At 42.9% G+C, this 15588-nt stretch overlaps 1 protein-coding gene across 1 annotated transcript in view; it reads right to left on the bottom strand.

Annotated features, from left to right (window-relative positions):
• SKOR2 (SKI family transcriptional corepressor 2) overlaps positions 1–15588 on the bottom strand; it is a 40983-nt gene that overhangs the window by 24061 nt on the left and 1334 nt on the right. The window contains exons 2-4 of the mRNA XM_040264224.1: positions 13967–15584; positions 12876–12939; positions 12452–12523 (exon numbers count right to left, since the gene is read on the bottom strand). Of these exons, the coding sequence (XP_040120158.1) occupies positions 12452–12523; positions 12876–12939; positions 13967–15584 (1754 nt within the window). The remainder of the gene's footprint in view (positions 1–12451; positions 12524–12875; positions 12940–13966; positions 15585–15588) is intronic.

Below are 15588 nucleotides of genomic sequence, written 5' to 3'. Positions count from 1 at the left end.
TTCACGGCGGGGCAGGGGCGGGGCGGGTCGTGACAGAAATGAGGTCAGAGGCCACCTACACCACAACAGTGGCTCCATGAGCGCAGACTCTCCGCGTCACCCCCTCCTGTCCCCCATCACCAGCCAGTCTTTACAACGATGCTAACTGTTAGAACAGCAAAAGAGGAGGTGGAAGAGTTGACGTTTCTGGTAGAAATCTGATCAGAAGGGAAGAAGCCTGCTGTTAACTGGAAGGCCCCCAAGACCAGAAGCAGCAGCCTTCAGTCCTCTTGGGTCACCGAAATGGGCAGTGAAGAAGTGGGAGGTGGCCGTAGCTGTCCCTGGGAGAGACTCTCTGAGCCTGGGGTGTGTGTGTGTGCGTGCTGAGTCGCTTCAGTCACGTCCGACTCTTTGTGACCCTATGGACTGCAGCCCACTAGGCTACTCTGTCCATGGGGATTCTCCAGCCAAGAATACTGGAGTGGGTTGCCACGACTTCCTCCAGGGAATCTTCCCCACCCAGGGATCAAACCCGCGTCTGTTACATCTCCTGCACTGGCAGGCAGGTTCTTTCCCACTAGCGCCACCTTGGAAGCCCCTGCTCCTTGAAACTGCATGGACTGTAGCCCACCAGGCTCTTCTGTCCATGGAATTCTCCAGGCAAGAATACTGGAGTGGGTAGCCTTTCCCCTTCTCCAGGGGATCTTCTCGACCTAGGGATCGAACCAAACTGCAGGCAGATTCTTTACCCTCTGAGCCACCAGGGAAGCGGTTTCCTAACAATTGATAGGTTGTTTAAGAGGAAATCAACCTAAGTGAGAGGTGTGAAATAAGTCATGTTACTTTCTAACAATCACATGCTTACTGATTATAATTTCTTAACAAGATAATTTCTTAGCTACTCGTCTTCAACCATACAAACTATATTATGGATAGAGCTTAGATTGTTGTTCTTAACTATTTTGCAGGAGCTAACTAGAATGCTAGTGAGCCAAGAAAGTGTATAGCTAAGTCATAAATTGAGTCTATATAATCCAGAAAACATAAGCAAAGAAATGTAATCATTCAACTATCAGAATTTTTAAAAAATCTCAATTGCTATCTGCAATTATCCAAATAATTTAATTAAGCTTTCCATTTTCCTCTAAAGAGATGTGGCAGTCCAGCAAATGTGCTCTGAGGAGGTTTCTTGAACCCCCCTCCTCTCTCCCTCAGGTTAGCTCTTCCATGTCCTCAGTGCTGTTTCCTTGCAGCCTTCTGCACCTCGTAGGCAGCGTACTATTTGGAAACAGGTGCTCTGTCTTTCTGTATGGCCAGTGCCTAGCACAGTGCTGGTCACATGCTAGGTATTCAATAAAGTCTTTCCAGCTGTCACTGAAAGGGACGCTGGGCAGTCATGAATTCTAAATTATAGCACAGACCAGATGGGTCATTTCAGTTCTCTTCTCATTGTTTTTAAATTTTCCTTCCTCAGCAAGACATAGAATGCAAGTGGTCCTGGGCACCTGCAGGAATACTGGAGAACTTCACTGTGAAGGTAAAAATTTCTGCAAAGAGGAAAGCAGAATTTCTTCCCGAAGCCGCAGCCTATAGTATCAAGGACAGACAGAGAAATCTTCAACATGATATTATAACCAGAGATTCTGTAGCTTACCTGATGACTGTCAGGAGTGTGTGTGTGCAGATGAGCAAGTGTGCACATGTAAATACAAATACACAAATGTTCACAAGCATGTGCACAGTTACAGAAAGGCGCTTCCCCTGGCTCCTCATTGTTAATAATATCCAAGGCATACCTGAATTCCTTAATGGCAACCAATTTCTGTACCATCTAGACCATATTTGCACAAACTCATTCTCACTCTCATCTTGGACATTACCTCTCTCTACAGACTTTTGAATATTAATACTTTGGCTTTCTTCTCCATATAGTAAAATGATGAGAAAATATCTGCAAAGCATTTTACATACATATCTCAATATAATTCCTATAAATTACTATTATCCAAAAGAAAGTCTTCCCTGGTGCCTCAAATGGTAAAGAATCTGTCTCCAGTACAGGAGACCCAGGTTTGAGCCCTGAGTTGGGAAGATCCCCTGGAGAAGGAAATGGCAATCCATTCCAGTATTCTTGCCTGGAGAATTCCATGGATAGAGGAAGCCTGGTGGGCTACAGTCCACCGGGCCACAAAGAGTCGGACATGACCAAGCGACTAACACTAAAAGAAGAGGAACATGAAGGCTGACCACAAATCATACCGACATCAATCAAGAACGCGTGCACGCGTGCTAAGGTGGTTCAGTCACGTCTGACTCTTTGTAGCCCTATGGACTGTGGCTCACAGGCTCCTCTGTCCATGGACATCTCCAGGCAAGAAAACTGGAGTGAGCTGCAATGTTCTCCTCCAGGGGAGCTTCCCCACCGTGGGACTGAACCCACGTCTCTTACATTTCCTGTACTGGCCACTAGTGCCACCTGGGAAGCCCCATAAGCCAAGAAAAATGGTACTTAAAAATGAAGATAAATTCATATTATGTGCCGCTTTGCTTATGTTTACTTTAAAGTCAGCTAACCAGTTAAACTCATAGATGTTTCATATTTACATATTGAGGTTGAACAAGAAACGAAACGAGCGTGCACACATTTGTGTACCTATCTACAGAACCTAGTGAGATTTCATCATTCTACAACTTCCCCAACCACAACACATGATTTAAATGTGAGAGTTTCTGAATAAGCAACTCATTTGCTTATCAGTTTCTTTTTGATCTATTAATGTATTTTGTGGACTATTTACCTTGTATTACATTTCAACTAGATAATTAATTTCAAAAATTAATATATGACATGTAAAAATGTATATCTCTTCCACTTCACAGTTAGTAAGTTTACATAGCTATGAAGCATTAAACAAATAGGTAGCAAATGAAAACTAAATAAATAACAGGCAAATCTACTGGTAACATTTATAATAAACTTTTCATCCATTTTGTGGAGGTTTTAATAATATTTTACATCAGCGTCTTTTTCAAACAGATATTTTGCTACAGCTTCTCAGGAAAATCTGCCAGTTTTGAGTTCAGAAGGTTCAAATGTCTCACTTACAAAGAGTTTTAAAAAGTGGGTCAGCTTTAGGTAAATAAGGAGCATAGAAGCTTCAGCTGCCTTTTGTGTATCCTTTACTGGACCATTGCCTTTTGTATATTACTAATCTGTGAAAACCAGATTCTTAATGGTGGTTAAAAATGACCTCTGGGAGCCTGGATATGTTTGTTCACTGCTACTGCTAATGTTTTCCATCTGGTTAAAAGAAAAGAAAGCAGTCTAACACTAGATTAAATAAATGAGATTTAGTTGACAATGAGCTTCCCATTTTTATACATATTCCATCAGGTTAAATGCATTTTACTTCTCCAAAATTAATGAATGGGTTTGGAGACATCCCAAAACTAAAATGCTTACTATCTTCCCATTATATTCCCCCTTAAAAAAAATAAAAAAGTTACACAAAGGCCACGGTGGAGGGGGGCATGAGATCTTAATTATAAAGAAAATGGATGAAAAAAGTTTAAAGTTGGAGAATGATGGATAATTCGGGCATAAAATCCATCCTGCAGATGGATGCGATGAAGAGCCGTGGCTCCGGATGAGTCTACAGAAACGCACATTTGTGGCATTGCCTGTGAAGCCTGCTAGTCCCAGGAGGGTAGAGACAGCGCGATCTCACATCAGAGAAACTGCACTTCTGCTGAGTGTAGCGGAGCCCAGAGAGCCTGGAGCCACATGGTTCCTGCTTCCCTGGTCTCTCCAGGGTCCTCTGGGACCAGGCAGTCCCACATCTCCACCCGAGCCTTAGTTCTGCCCTCACTTACACAGCCATCAGAAACTGCAAGTACAAGAGAGATGGATGTGAGAATTCGCCATGCCAAAGCAGGCATGAGCAGTAAATAGCAGATGAAGGGGGAACTAGAGTATCCAGAGTGGGGGAAAAAAACCTTAAAAAAGCCAACAGATTGACGAGGGCTACATTTCAAGTCATGATGGTAATGACTTTCTGTTAAACACCACGGCACACCTCTGCTTACAGACCCTGCGGTGGCCCGGCGGTCCACACTGCATGATCCACTCCAGGTTCTCCAGTGACCCTGTCCCATCCAGCTCCACCAACCTGAATTTCTCTGTCACTAAGCACAAACCCTTTCCCCAAGGTAGACTTTTATTTCCCACATCTCCTGGCTCTCTTTTAGGTGGTTTCTCTTCCCTAAGGTGCACCCCAACTAGTCCATCCAATATCAGAAGTCCCCCAAGTGGCATTGACTCTTTCCTACGCTAGTTTGGTCTTCCTCAGTTAGAAAATCTGCTTTCTGAAGGCAGAGGAATCCTGTCCTACAGGTAACCCCCAATGTCTCTGCTCTAGGGAAGGGTACAAGTACATTCCACAAATGCTTGTAATTCGTTTAATCCAAGCTGGTTTCTGAAAGAAATACAAATTAATATTATTGTAAGACTCCAATTATCATAATGTTTTTCAGCCACTAACTCATTCCTACGGACCAAAAAAGCATATTTTGATCCATTGTACGGTCTAAGCTTTACTCCCTATTTTCAGTTTACTGGAGAAGTTTGTGATTATTTCAATTTCTGTTTCTATCTGATATTTGGAAAATTTCTTCCAGGGACAAACAAACCTATAGCACTGAATGTTAACCAAGACATGAAAATGCTAATTCACATCCGTGTCTGCTGTGGCCTCCAACTGCAAAAAAAAAAAAAAAAAAAAAATCTTACTTTTTTTAGAGCTCATTTAATTTGAAGAGCCAAATGAGTAGGTCAGATAACCTGTTCTGTTTGTTGGTGGCTGTGAGATGGGAGGAAAAGTTGATTAAAAAGATAGTATGTTCTCAAGCTAAACTTCAATTCAATAAGTAAGATCATTTAAGTCTTGTATCCTGTATGTGCACAGGGCATCTAAGTACATAGGGTACAATATAAAATGCCTGACATTTGGATGCAGAGTAAAATTGTGGGCATTTGCCTATCCCTCCTATGGAAACACATCCTCCTTCCTTCTCCTTTCAGCCCCACTCTGCTACTCCTTATCTTGGCTGTCTCCCTTTTAGAGTCTCCTTTGAGCCTGCAAAGAGCACTCAGTGGCATTACCCCAGCCAGCAGCCCCAGGGTTAGCAAGTTGCTTGTCTTTGAAAGGTCCTCTCTGTTCCCCCAGGATGGCTGTTGACAACAACTGATGAAAAACATTTGGAGAAAATGCATTTCAGAAAATGCACACTGAAGGGTAAATTCAGTCAATGAAACTATTTTGGTTTGGGGCTGTGTCTATACACGAGATACACATGCATTCTAACATTTGGATGAGGAATAAAAAATTTCATCCACATGTTTTTGTCATTCATGGGGACTCATGTTCTACCACATGTGTTCTGGGGCAGGGGAGCGGACCCTGGAAGAGAACGCAAGATGTGCACGCAAAGCTTGTCTGCACACAGTTCCCGGGGCACCGTCATGCTCTCTGGGCTGGGCTGAGGTCCCGCCCTCTGCCTCCCTGCAGCCCCAGCACAAGCCTGGCATCTGTTGATTGAGAGACGCTTCTTATGTATGTTTTACTTGCGAAGAAACACTGAATTTTCATAATTAATCTTAGTTTTATAATCTGACGTTAAGACTTCTGGAAGTTATTTTTTTGTTTCCCTAATAATCTATCTTAGAGGTACAATTTGGATGGGGTCAAAGTTAATCTACAATTTATATAACTGGTACTTTGAACAATAATCAAGATTTAGCACAATGTATGGTTTAGAGAGGTTTTTAAGAACATTTTGCATTAAGGTATTAACAAATCAATTACACAGAAAGCAAGGTTAAGTAATTTTCTCCTCTATCAGTGGGACGTGGACTTGTGTTAATTTCTTGGTGTTAAAGTCTACATTAAACTCCTCCCCTGTGACTTTTGGCACTGTAGTGAGGTCACAGAACAGAAGAGAAAAGCAAATCAATACCACTGGAGAGGGTATGCTATAAAATGAGCTAACTAAATATTAACTCCATTAACCAAAAAGAATGAACAAGAGCAAGATTAATATCGGTGGGTTTATAGTTTGTGATCAAAATTTATCGTGAGTTGCATACACATTGCTTCTTGAATCAGCATATCAAAATTTTTTGATTAATGAATTGTGAGTTCATTTAGAATTCTCTTGAGTTCTAGAACTTGTCAATTAATGCTATTTTTAATTTTTTTCTGAAGAGTTTTAAATTGTCCTTCTCTGTCTCCTTGAGTTTCATATATCTTATTAAAAGCCACAAAAAGAAAATGTTTTCATAAATAAAAAGAAATTTATATCTGTATTATGAGGATTAGTTCATTTCAAATACATATATTTAAATACCTCAAGTCATTGTTCATAAAAATGTTGGTAGTAATTTAGAGGTGTATAAACTGAGACCCAAAGTAGTCAAAAGGGTTATCCAAAGTCATCTAGTAAGTGAGAGAATTAAAACTCAGATCTACCAGTCTATGCTTTTTAGAAATTTTCTTCTTCTTTTATTTAAAAAAAAAAATCATAAGCGTGTTTTAAAATAGAATGGAATAATAAATCAGAGTGCCTCATCCGCTATATATTCATGAGAAGTGTAACTGCTTCTTACTATTCTCAGGAATCTGTCCATAGCATATTAAGTACACTAGAGAATCATACCAGTGAAAATCAAATTGATTTTAAAACTTCTATACATAAAACAAGATGCAGCCACGCTGAGAGTCCAATGGTGCTGGCGTTTCTACACAATGAAAGGGATTGAAATGGAGGATGACTCCACTTCACGTGATTTCCTTGACCTGCAATAGCTTTCAGCTCTCTCAGTGGCTGACCCCACTGCATTCAATTTCAAATCACTTAACTTCACTGAAGTTATTCAAAAAGGATATGCAAAACTTGACTCTGGGATTGCAAGCAAAATGCTGTCATTTATACTTTTGAGTAGGTAATATTTTGACCAAACTGGCATCCCCCTAATCTTATATTACTTGGCTTTAAAGCCATGGGTCTTATTTTAAAGAGCCCTATAGATAAAGGTTCTGGATTCTGGGTGATTTTGGCTGCTTAAAACTTTGTTTGGTCCCTCTAATTACAAAAAAGTATAATATTTGCTATGAGTAAGGTTAATGAACACTAATAGGAAGGATTTTAAAGAATCTTTAAAAAATGTAATTTCTTTGAAATTGCTGAAAAGTAACAGTTACGAGGGGCTTCTGTGGTGGCTCAGCTGGTAAAGAATCCAACTGCAATGCAGGAGACCCAGATTTGATCCCTTGGTTGGGAAGATCCCCTGGAGAAGGGAATGGCTACCTACTTCAGTATTCTTGCCTGGAGAATTCCATGGACAGAGAAGCCTGGTGGGCTACAGTCCACGGGGTTGCAAAAAATAGGACACAACTGAGCGACTAACACTCACTTTCACTCAACAGTTACCAAGAGGGCTGAAAGGTGGAACAGAGGCCAAACTTAATTAAAATGGTGAACTAAAAAAGCAAACTAGAACTAAATATTGTTGCTAAACTGAATCTGTATTAGGGACATATTGAAGCAAATCTTTATCTTTATGTTTAGAAAAAGGTCAGAAATTTCCTGATAAACTATGATTGTCATGGGAGTGAAAAATTCATGTAAAAATAAAAAATTGCATACTGACTTGTTAGGTAGTTTAAAAAGACATTTCATTATTCTATGTTATACTGTATATGCACAGAAATAAAATACTGATATTATCCAATAATGATTGAATTAAACACTGGCTAAAGAGACATATGGCTATATAAATCTTATTGGATGTTATATTGTTTTAGATTACTACAGTATTCATACTGTCTTACAGCTCATACATTTCCTGTTTTTTATTGAAAGTAACTTGAGAGCAGGGACTGGTATTGATTCTACCTCTGAATCTCTAGAGCTTGGAGAAATAGCTAGCATACAGTAGGTGTTAAAAGATGCTTGCTCCTTGGGAAAAAAAGTTATGACCAACCCAGACAGCTTATTAAAAAGCAGAGACATTACTTTGCCAACAAAGGTCCGTCTAGTCAAAGCTATGGTACTTCTAGCAGTCACGTATGGATGTGAGAGTTGACTATAAAGAAACCTGAGCGCCGAAGAATTTATGCTTTTGAACTGTGGTGTTGGAGGAGACTCCTAAGAGTCCCTTGGACTGCAAGGAGATCCAACCAGTCCATCCTAAAGGAAATCAGTCCTGAATATTCATTGGAAGGACTGATGCTACAGCTGAAACTCCAATACTTTGGCCACCTGATGCGAAGAACTGACTCATCTGAAAAGACTTTGATGCTGGGAAAGATTGAAGTTGGGAAGAGAAGGGGATGATAGAGGATGAGATGGTTTGATGGCATCATTGACTCAATGCACCTGAGTTTGAGTAAGCTCTGGGAGTTGGTGATGGACAGGGAAGCCTGGCATGCTGCAGTCCATGGGGGTCACAAAGAGTTGGACACGACTGAGCGACTGAACTGAACAGCAGGTGTTCTGAAATATTTGAGGAGTAATTGAGTAAATAAACAAATGAATGCTATCACGTACATGTGGAAGTTAACAGTTGTTACATGGGGAAAAATAACTCCATTCACCAGCAAGGCATTCTGGATAAAGCAGTCTATTGCTACCACTCCAAAGCACTTCATCACAAGGCTTCATAATTTTTTTGGTTCATCTGGATTTTTGACACTTTGCTAAATGAATGGATTCTTGGAGTTTGATCTTAAGTAAGTACTTTAATACCAAAACAGGCCAACTGGGGCCTCCCAAGTGGCTCAGTGGTAAAGAATCTGCCTGCCAGGGAAGGAGATGCAAGAGATGCAGGCTTGATCCCTGGGTCAGGAAGATCCCTTGGAGGAGGAAATGGCAACCCACTCCAGTATATCCTGCCTGAAAAATTCTATGGACAGAGGAGCGTGGTGAGCTGTAGTCCATATGGTTGCAGAGTTGGACATGACTGAGCAAATAAACATGCGCACATAGGTCAACTGAGTGACTATTTTGGGATTTTCTCCAATGTGCATTCCATTGTGAAGACCATGAGTTGATCTTCCCTACAAGCATGGACAGCCATAAGTACAGCAAGTCCTACAAAAGCCCAAACTCCTTAACACTTTCAGCAAACGAACCATGAGGATGAAATTCTTGTGACTCCAAGATAAATTTTAAAAAATATATTCTTCACCCAAACATTTGTTCATTTCAATAATATATTTTCATCCCTTTCACGTCCCACCTGTCACCCATTCAATACAAGATAATAATAATACGATATAACCTACTATCTACCTGCTTCCCTGAATAATGTGAGAATGAAACTGTAATATGGAAAATCGATATGGAACAAGTTTCTCTGGGAATCTGTATCAAATTAATTATTGTGAGGTAGGGACTAGTAATAGATCAATAGTATGACTAGGTGTTATTACCAACATAACTATTGACTGTGCTGCCCTGAGTTCCAGGCACTGAGGAATTTTTATGTGAACACAGATCCTGACTATACTTTTACTTCCTTCCTTCTGGCATTTCTATTTCCATCTGAACATCAAACAACAGTCTAGTCTGTGGTTTTGATCCACTCTCGCTATCATCCTTGGTTCTAATGCCTGTTTTAGAGTTTACTGAACTTACTAAGTATGGGGGAACCAAACCCCTTCCAAGGCCAGGAGGAACTCATATTCAAATGGAACCAGTCCAGTCATGAAAATTGGAGGAAAACAAAGAAGAGAAATTCAGTTTTTAACAAATCTACAGAGACTATTCATGTATATGGAATCAAGAAGAGGTAATTCAGTAAAGAAATCAGTATGTTCTAATACATTTAGATTTTTAATGGGTACACACATTTGTTGAAATGTTGATTTAAAATTTTTATAAGAATTGTGAATACTAGCTATTAAGTACAAGGTAGGAAATTAAAGTTCCAAAAAGATGATTTCAGATTTGAAACTTGGATCTTCTCATTAAATCTATGAAAACTATTTTAACAATTTAAACATCAAATTATACCACAATTTTGTACAAATTATTGATACCTCTTTAAAAACTATGTATAATCTTTTATAGAACATTTATAAAATTTTATTTTTATTTTCTTTAAAATTTGCACCCAGAGTTAGAGCTCAGATGCAGAGAGACTTCTAATGAGTTATACTTTAGCAAAATGAAGTCTGATGTGAATTATTCCCTAAATGTGTCATTTGATATTAAATATAGTCTAATTTGAACTTTAAAATCACCAATAGCTAACTCCAAAATAAAAACCTCCAAACTTAGGAAAAACAACCTTAAAATTAAGCATATACATTACAAAGTACTAATTTTAACAAGCAACATGAAATTAAAACTTGTCTTAAGTAAATGAAAAGTGGGATCCCTATCCTGTCTCTGAGTGGGTTATACATTATTTCGAAGACATAAGTCATTGCTATATGCAAGTTTTCTTATTTTATTAGACTTCGAGCTTCATGGAGATGCTCAAAGATAGGGTTGCATATAAAATAAAATAAAAACGGATAAAAATTCCCCCAAAATTAACTTGACAGTGCCACGAGGATGTGGACACTGCTTTTAAACTCTTTCCCAGCTGTGTCTATTTTGGTTAGAGAGGAATGGGAATTCTCTTAAGTGCTTACTGGTTGTGCAACACCGACCTAGCAAAGGTCTCCATCCACGTCAGCTGTTGAAAGAGCTCAATTAATTGGTATTCACTAGGATACATATAGACTCCCATCGGTGGTTTCCAGGCATGGGAGAAATTGGGCTACTTTTAAATTTATTTTTAGCTATACAGAGCTGCTAAATATCATTTGATCTGAGGTTGAGGAATGTTTCCAAAATTGTTTTTTTATATTCATGAATGTGTTGTTTCCAGTGGCTATTAATTTCTACACATATCAAACAAAGAAAAGCAATTGACTATCCAGAAATGTCTGGGAAGTGGCTAGATATTAAAGAATCAATCGAATAGAATTATAAACCCGTGTGTGTGTGTGTGTGTGTGTGTGTGTGTGTGCAAACCCATCAGAAATGCCTTGGTAGCAATCCTCTCCATTTCAAGCCTCAATTTTGTCAAATATCACACTTAGGAAAAAGGTAGTTTCTGGGCAAAAATCACTGCCTTTGTGACTTTATGTGTGCACTTTAGATTATCACAGAAAAATCCACATTTAAAAACTTTATCATGTTAGACACAGAGCAAATTCATTCGTGAAAGGTGATTAAAAAATTTTTTTAAAGGTTATACTTTAGTGTGAAAGTGATAAGAAAAACATTTAAAATGTGCTAACAACCAGGTAAAATCACAAGGCACAAAAGCGAGCATTGTGAATTTTATGGAGACTTGATGTGGCCAAAGACATTCCACTAAATTATTCTTAGTAACTCCTTAGCACAGTCAACCCAAACTGGATGTTGATTGATATTTATATAAAATATTCAGGGAATAATTTGGAAATATCTCATAATATATACAGCTTTCTTCCTATGATATATAAAGGTTTTTTCTTTTTTCATTAAAATAGATGTTTTTGCCTTTTCCCATTTAAAGTATTGAGAAGTTTCCTTTATGAGAAAGTAAAAACAAAGGTTTGGAGACCTTTTCCATTGTACTTTGCTGTTATATAAGATTTCTTTAAGATCCTATTTTCTTTATTTCTGCTCCCCACACTACTCTTTCTCCTTCTCCCTCACTTCCTAGCTTGCTCTCTCTGTCTCATTTGACAGGCAAATTTGCAGACATTGCCGCAGGATAACAACCTCGTTTGACAGTCAATTAACCGTGAATAGTCAAAGCCAAGGCAGTTTGCATTACATAAATGGAAAATTAGATTCCTTTTTCCCAAGAAACAAAACCCTCTCCTTAAGACACTGCAATAGACAACTTAGTATCAAAACTTCTAATCACGTCTTTCCCAAACCCCTTGGAGACATTTAGCAATCAGTAAAAGGTGGTTTCATTTAATTTGTATAATGTAATTTTTGTAAATGTATTATACATTTTGTGTAGAGATCATTATCATGGAGATAATATAAATGTTGGCATAGATGTCATAAAACACCTTTAATGTCTTTCTGACAGATATTAAAAGCAATAAGCTGTGATCCTTTTTAATGGAAGGTTTCTAAGAGAACATTTCAATTATTGTCATTTTATGCTTTTCCAGCCTGTTTCATTGTGTAACCTGATATATTTCTGAATTTTCTTCTGAAATATGCCCAGCAATTAATAATCTTATTGCTATTAATGTCACTGCTTTCCCATTTGTGGTTTTCTTAGTTATATCTACTAGGAACTGATTTTTTTTTTATCTTTACCCTTGTACTAAATATTCAGTCTTTTGATTATGAATTTCAACACTTCTCTCTGTCATCTGACTATTCATTCCTTCTATTTGTTCCAGCCTACCTGATCTTTCTCTCCAAAAATCTCCCGAAGCATCAGAGTCCGTGATGAAAAAGCTATGCTCCTTGTTCTTATCTAGAATCAAACAAAACACAAAATCTACAAGTGATCTGTATAGACAAGTGGGAAACAAAGATATCCAAGAATTTTAACATGTATTTGTGTATGTTTTGAGTACTGACACCATTTAAATGCAAAGAGATATGTTGAGATTGGGGACAACGGTGCTGTTACTTGAAAAATTGTCATTGCTTGGAAACTACAGAAATGCAGCTCTTTAAAATATAAACTGTGATATTTTAAAAAACCCATAAAATTCAGTGGATGAAAACCCACAGAATGGTGGTGTGAGCAGGAAATGCTGGGTATAAGTCTCACAGAAATGGTTAAATACAGGAAAGAAAACAGGGAGGTTATTTTCTTTTACCTGAAAAGTTGTTGTCGTCCTTTGTAGCTGAAATAACTTGATTATTTTCTTTAGTTTTCTGATTCTGTATGGAGAAGAATTAGACACACAAATCAATGCCTGGATGAAACCATATGCTAATGTCAACAGTCAGCAGGAAGAAGCATCAATAAAAGTGACTCCGTGGAGCCTCAGGAGACTTCATTTTTTTTTGATGATTATCTTCTTTGAATAGTTATTGTGCTTAAACACAAGTGTATGACTCCATGTACCTGCCCTACCCTTTACGAAGTAGTATGGTAAATATGCACCTATTATATACTCTCTAAAGCAACATGCCACATTTGTCACATCTACACTGAGTTAGCACAGAGTCACTGAACTTTCAAGTCCTTGAGAGTGCTTTCTATGCACACTTGAGTGAACACTGAATGCTGAGCCACTTAAATTTAACTTTGGTCTTTAGGGGTCCTGAGTAGCACTTTCTCTGAGTGGAGACTGGTTTGGGAGAAGCCAGTCTTGTTAAAGAGCCTGTCTTTTGTTTTACTGGACACAGTATCTTACAGACGTGTTCATTCTGGCTAGAGCTCTGGGGCTCAAGCAGCCATTAACGCAGCTCAAACGAAACTGAATCTAACTTTTGAAGTCAAGGTATTTTTGATCTTTTGGGGTCAGGGTTGGGGGAGGCACTGAATTATAGAGAAGAAAAATAATAGGATTATTCAGACTGCACCAGTTTTGTGGCCCCACTGCTTTTGGGGGAACAGCTGTGCTCAGGGGGGCGCCCGGGCTTGGGCAAAGGAGACCGGTAGACTAGAGGAAGGACTTGGTCAACTTAGGGGGTCTTTCCCAACTTCTACAAGCAGCCAACTTGAACACAGGAGGGAAAAAGAGGCCCCAAGGCCTTCCAGAGGCTTTGTAAGAGAGAGACCAGAAACCACATTTTATGGAGGACCCTTGGTAGGAAAGAAGCCCTTCCAAAGACACTGAATATTTCATTTCTGTGGGGAAATCTGGTGATTCATCTTTCCTGCGCATACGTAACCGATTCCGCCTAAAGGTGCATTTAAATAATAATAATTAGCTAAAAGGAGCCTAAAGGGGATATTTACATCTTTGTAGGAGGGCTGCTCCTCCAGTGATGGATGGTGGACCGGGCTGCCGGGGCTGCTGCCGAGGCCGCCGCTCTGTGTCTGCGAGGCCAGCGGCGGGGGCGGCGGCGGGGGCAGGTCCGGGCCGCCGGGGTCACCCAGTTTCCCGTCCTCCTGCAGCAGCCGCGAGGAGCTCAGCGCCAGCGGGAAAGCGCCCGCGGCGGCCGGCGGGCGGTCCCGGCTGCTCCCCTTCTCCGACAGCCCTCTGCCCTGGAGGAACCGGCCGCCGCCGACCAAGGGGTCCGATAGCAGGACCCCCGTCTCTTCGTCTTCCTCCTCGTCGTCCTCGGGCTCTCGACCTTCGTCCTCCTCCTCCTCGCCCTCGGGGGGCTTGTGGCCCTCCACGTCCACCTCCTGCTCCTCTTCCTCGTCGTCCTCGTCCTCGGAGCTGTCCTCGCTGGGGTAGCTGCAGCTGGTGCCACCGGGGGACAGGAGACCTCGGGGGTGCGGCTGCGGGGCCAGCGGCGGGGGCGGCGGGGGCGGCAGCGGCGGGGCCGCGTGGTGGCGCTCCGAGCCTGGCTCGTCGGGCTGCGGGGGCAGCAGCAGCAGCGGCGGCGACGGCGGCTGCGGGGGGTGGTGGTGGTGGTGGTGGTGATGGTGGTGCTGGTGCGGGGGGTGGTGGTGGTGGTGGTGGTGATGCGCTGGGGCCGAGTGCGGCGCGCCCGCGGACGCCCCGTGCAGCTTGGCCAGGCTCTCCGCGTCGTCCTTGCCGCCCACCGGCCGGAAGGCGCTCGAGTGGTGGTAGCTGCCTCCGCCGGTTTTGCGCCCCTCCAGGAGGTGAGGGTGGGGGGCCGCGGGCCCTCGGGCACCCGCGGGGCCCGCTCCGGCGGCCCCGGTCACCGAGCCCGGGTCGGCCGGGGGCGTGGAGCCCGCGCTGCAGTCCCCGCCGCCGCCGCCCGGGGGCGACTCGAAGAGTGCGTCGCGGGCCCCCGCGCCGCCCGCAGGAGGCGGCTGGCCGGAGCCCGGGCCGTTGGCCACGACCGGAGGGGGCTGACCCGGCGGGGGCGCTGCTTCGGCGCCCGCGCCCGCGCCCGCGCCGCCGGGCTCGGCCAGGTCCAGGAAGGCCTGGCGCAGCAGGGCCGGGCTTTCCCCCAGCGCGCAGCCGAGCGCCGAGGGCGGCTGCGGCGGGGGCTGTAGGTACGTGGGCACCGGAAGCCCGCCCGGGGTCCGTGGAGGCCAGAACATGCAGAAGGGCGGGTAGAAGGCGTCCTTGCGGCCCGCCGGCCAAAAGAGGCCCGACAGGCCGGCCTTGGGCGCCGCGCCCGCGCCGCCCGCACCCCCCAGCGCCTCGGCCGCGGCGCCCGCGTCCTCCTTTTTGTGGCACAAGCCGAAGGCGGCGGCGGCGGCTGGGAAGGTATAAGGATGCGGGAAGAGGCCCCCGCAGCCCGGGAACTTCTGCAGCACGCCCCCGAACGAGCCCTTGCTGGGCACCGGGATGACCGGATAGCTGCGCGGCCCTTTGGCGCCGGCCGCCGCGCCCGCGCCGGTCACGCAACCGCCCCCGGCGCCGCCCCCGGCCGCCCCGGCGCCACCCGAGGCCGCGGCCACCGAGAGGCTGGCGGCGGCGGCGGCCGAGAGGCTGG

This window comes from Oryx dammah, unplaced genomic scaffold (assembly GCF_014754425.2).
Source record: "Oryx dammah isolate SB20612 unplaced genomic scaffold, SCBI_Odam_1.1 HiC_scaffold_22, whole genome shotgun sequence".
Lineage (NCBI taxonomy): Eukaryota > Metazoa > Chordata > Mammalia > Artiodactyla > Bovidae > Oryx > Oryx dammah.
Note: the sequence above shows the minus strand (reverse complement) of the source record. Positions and strands in the feature narration are given on the sequence as shown.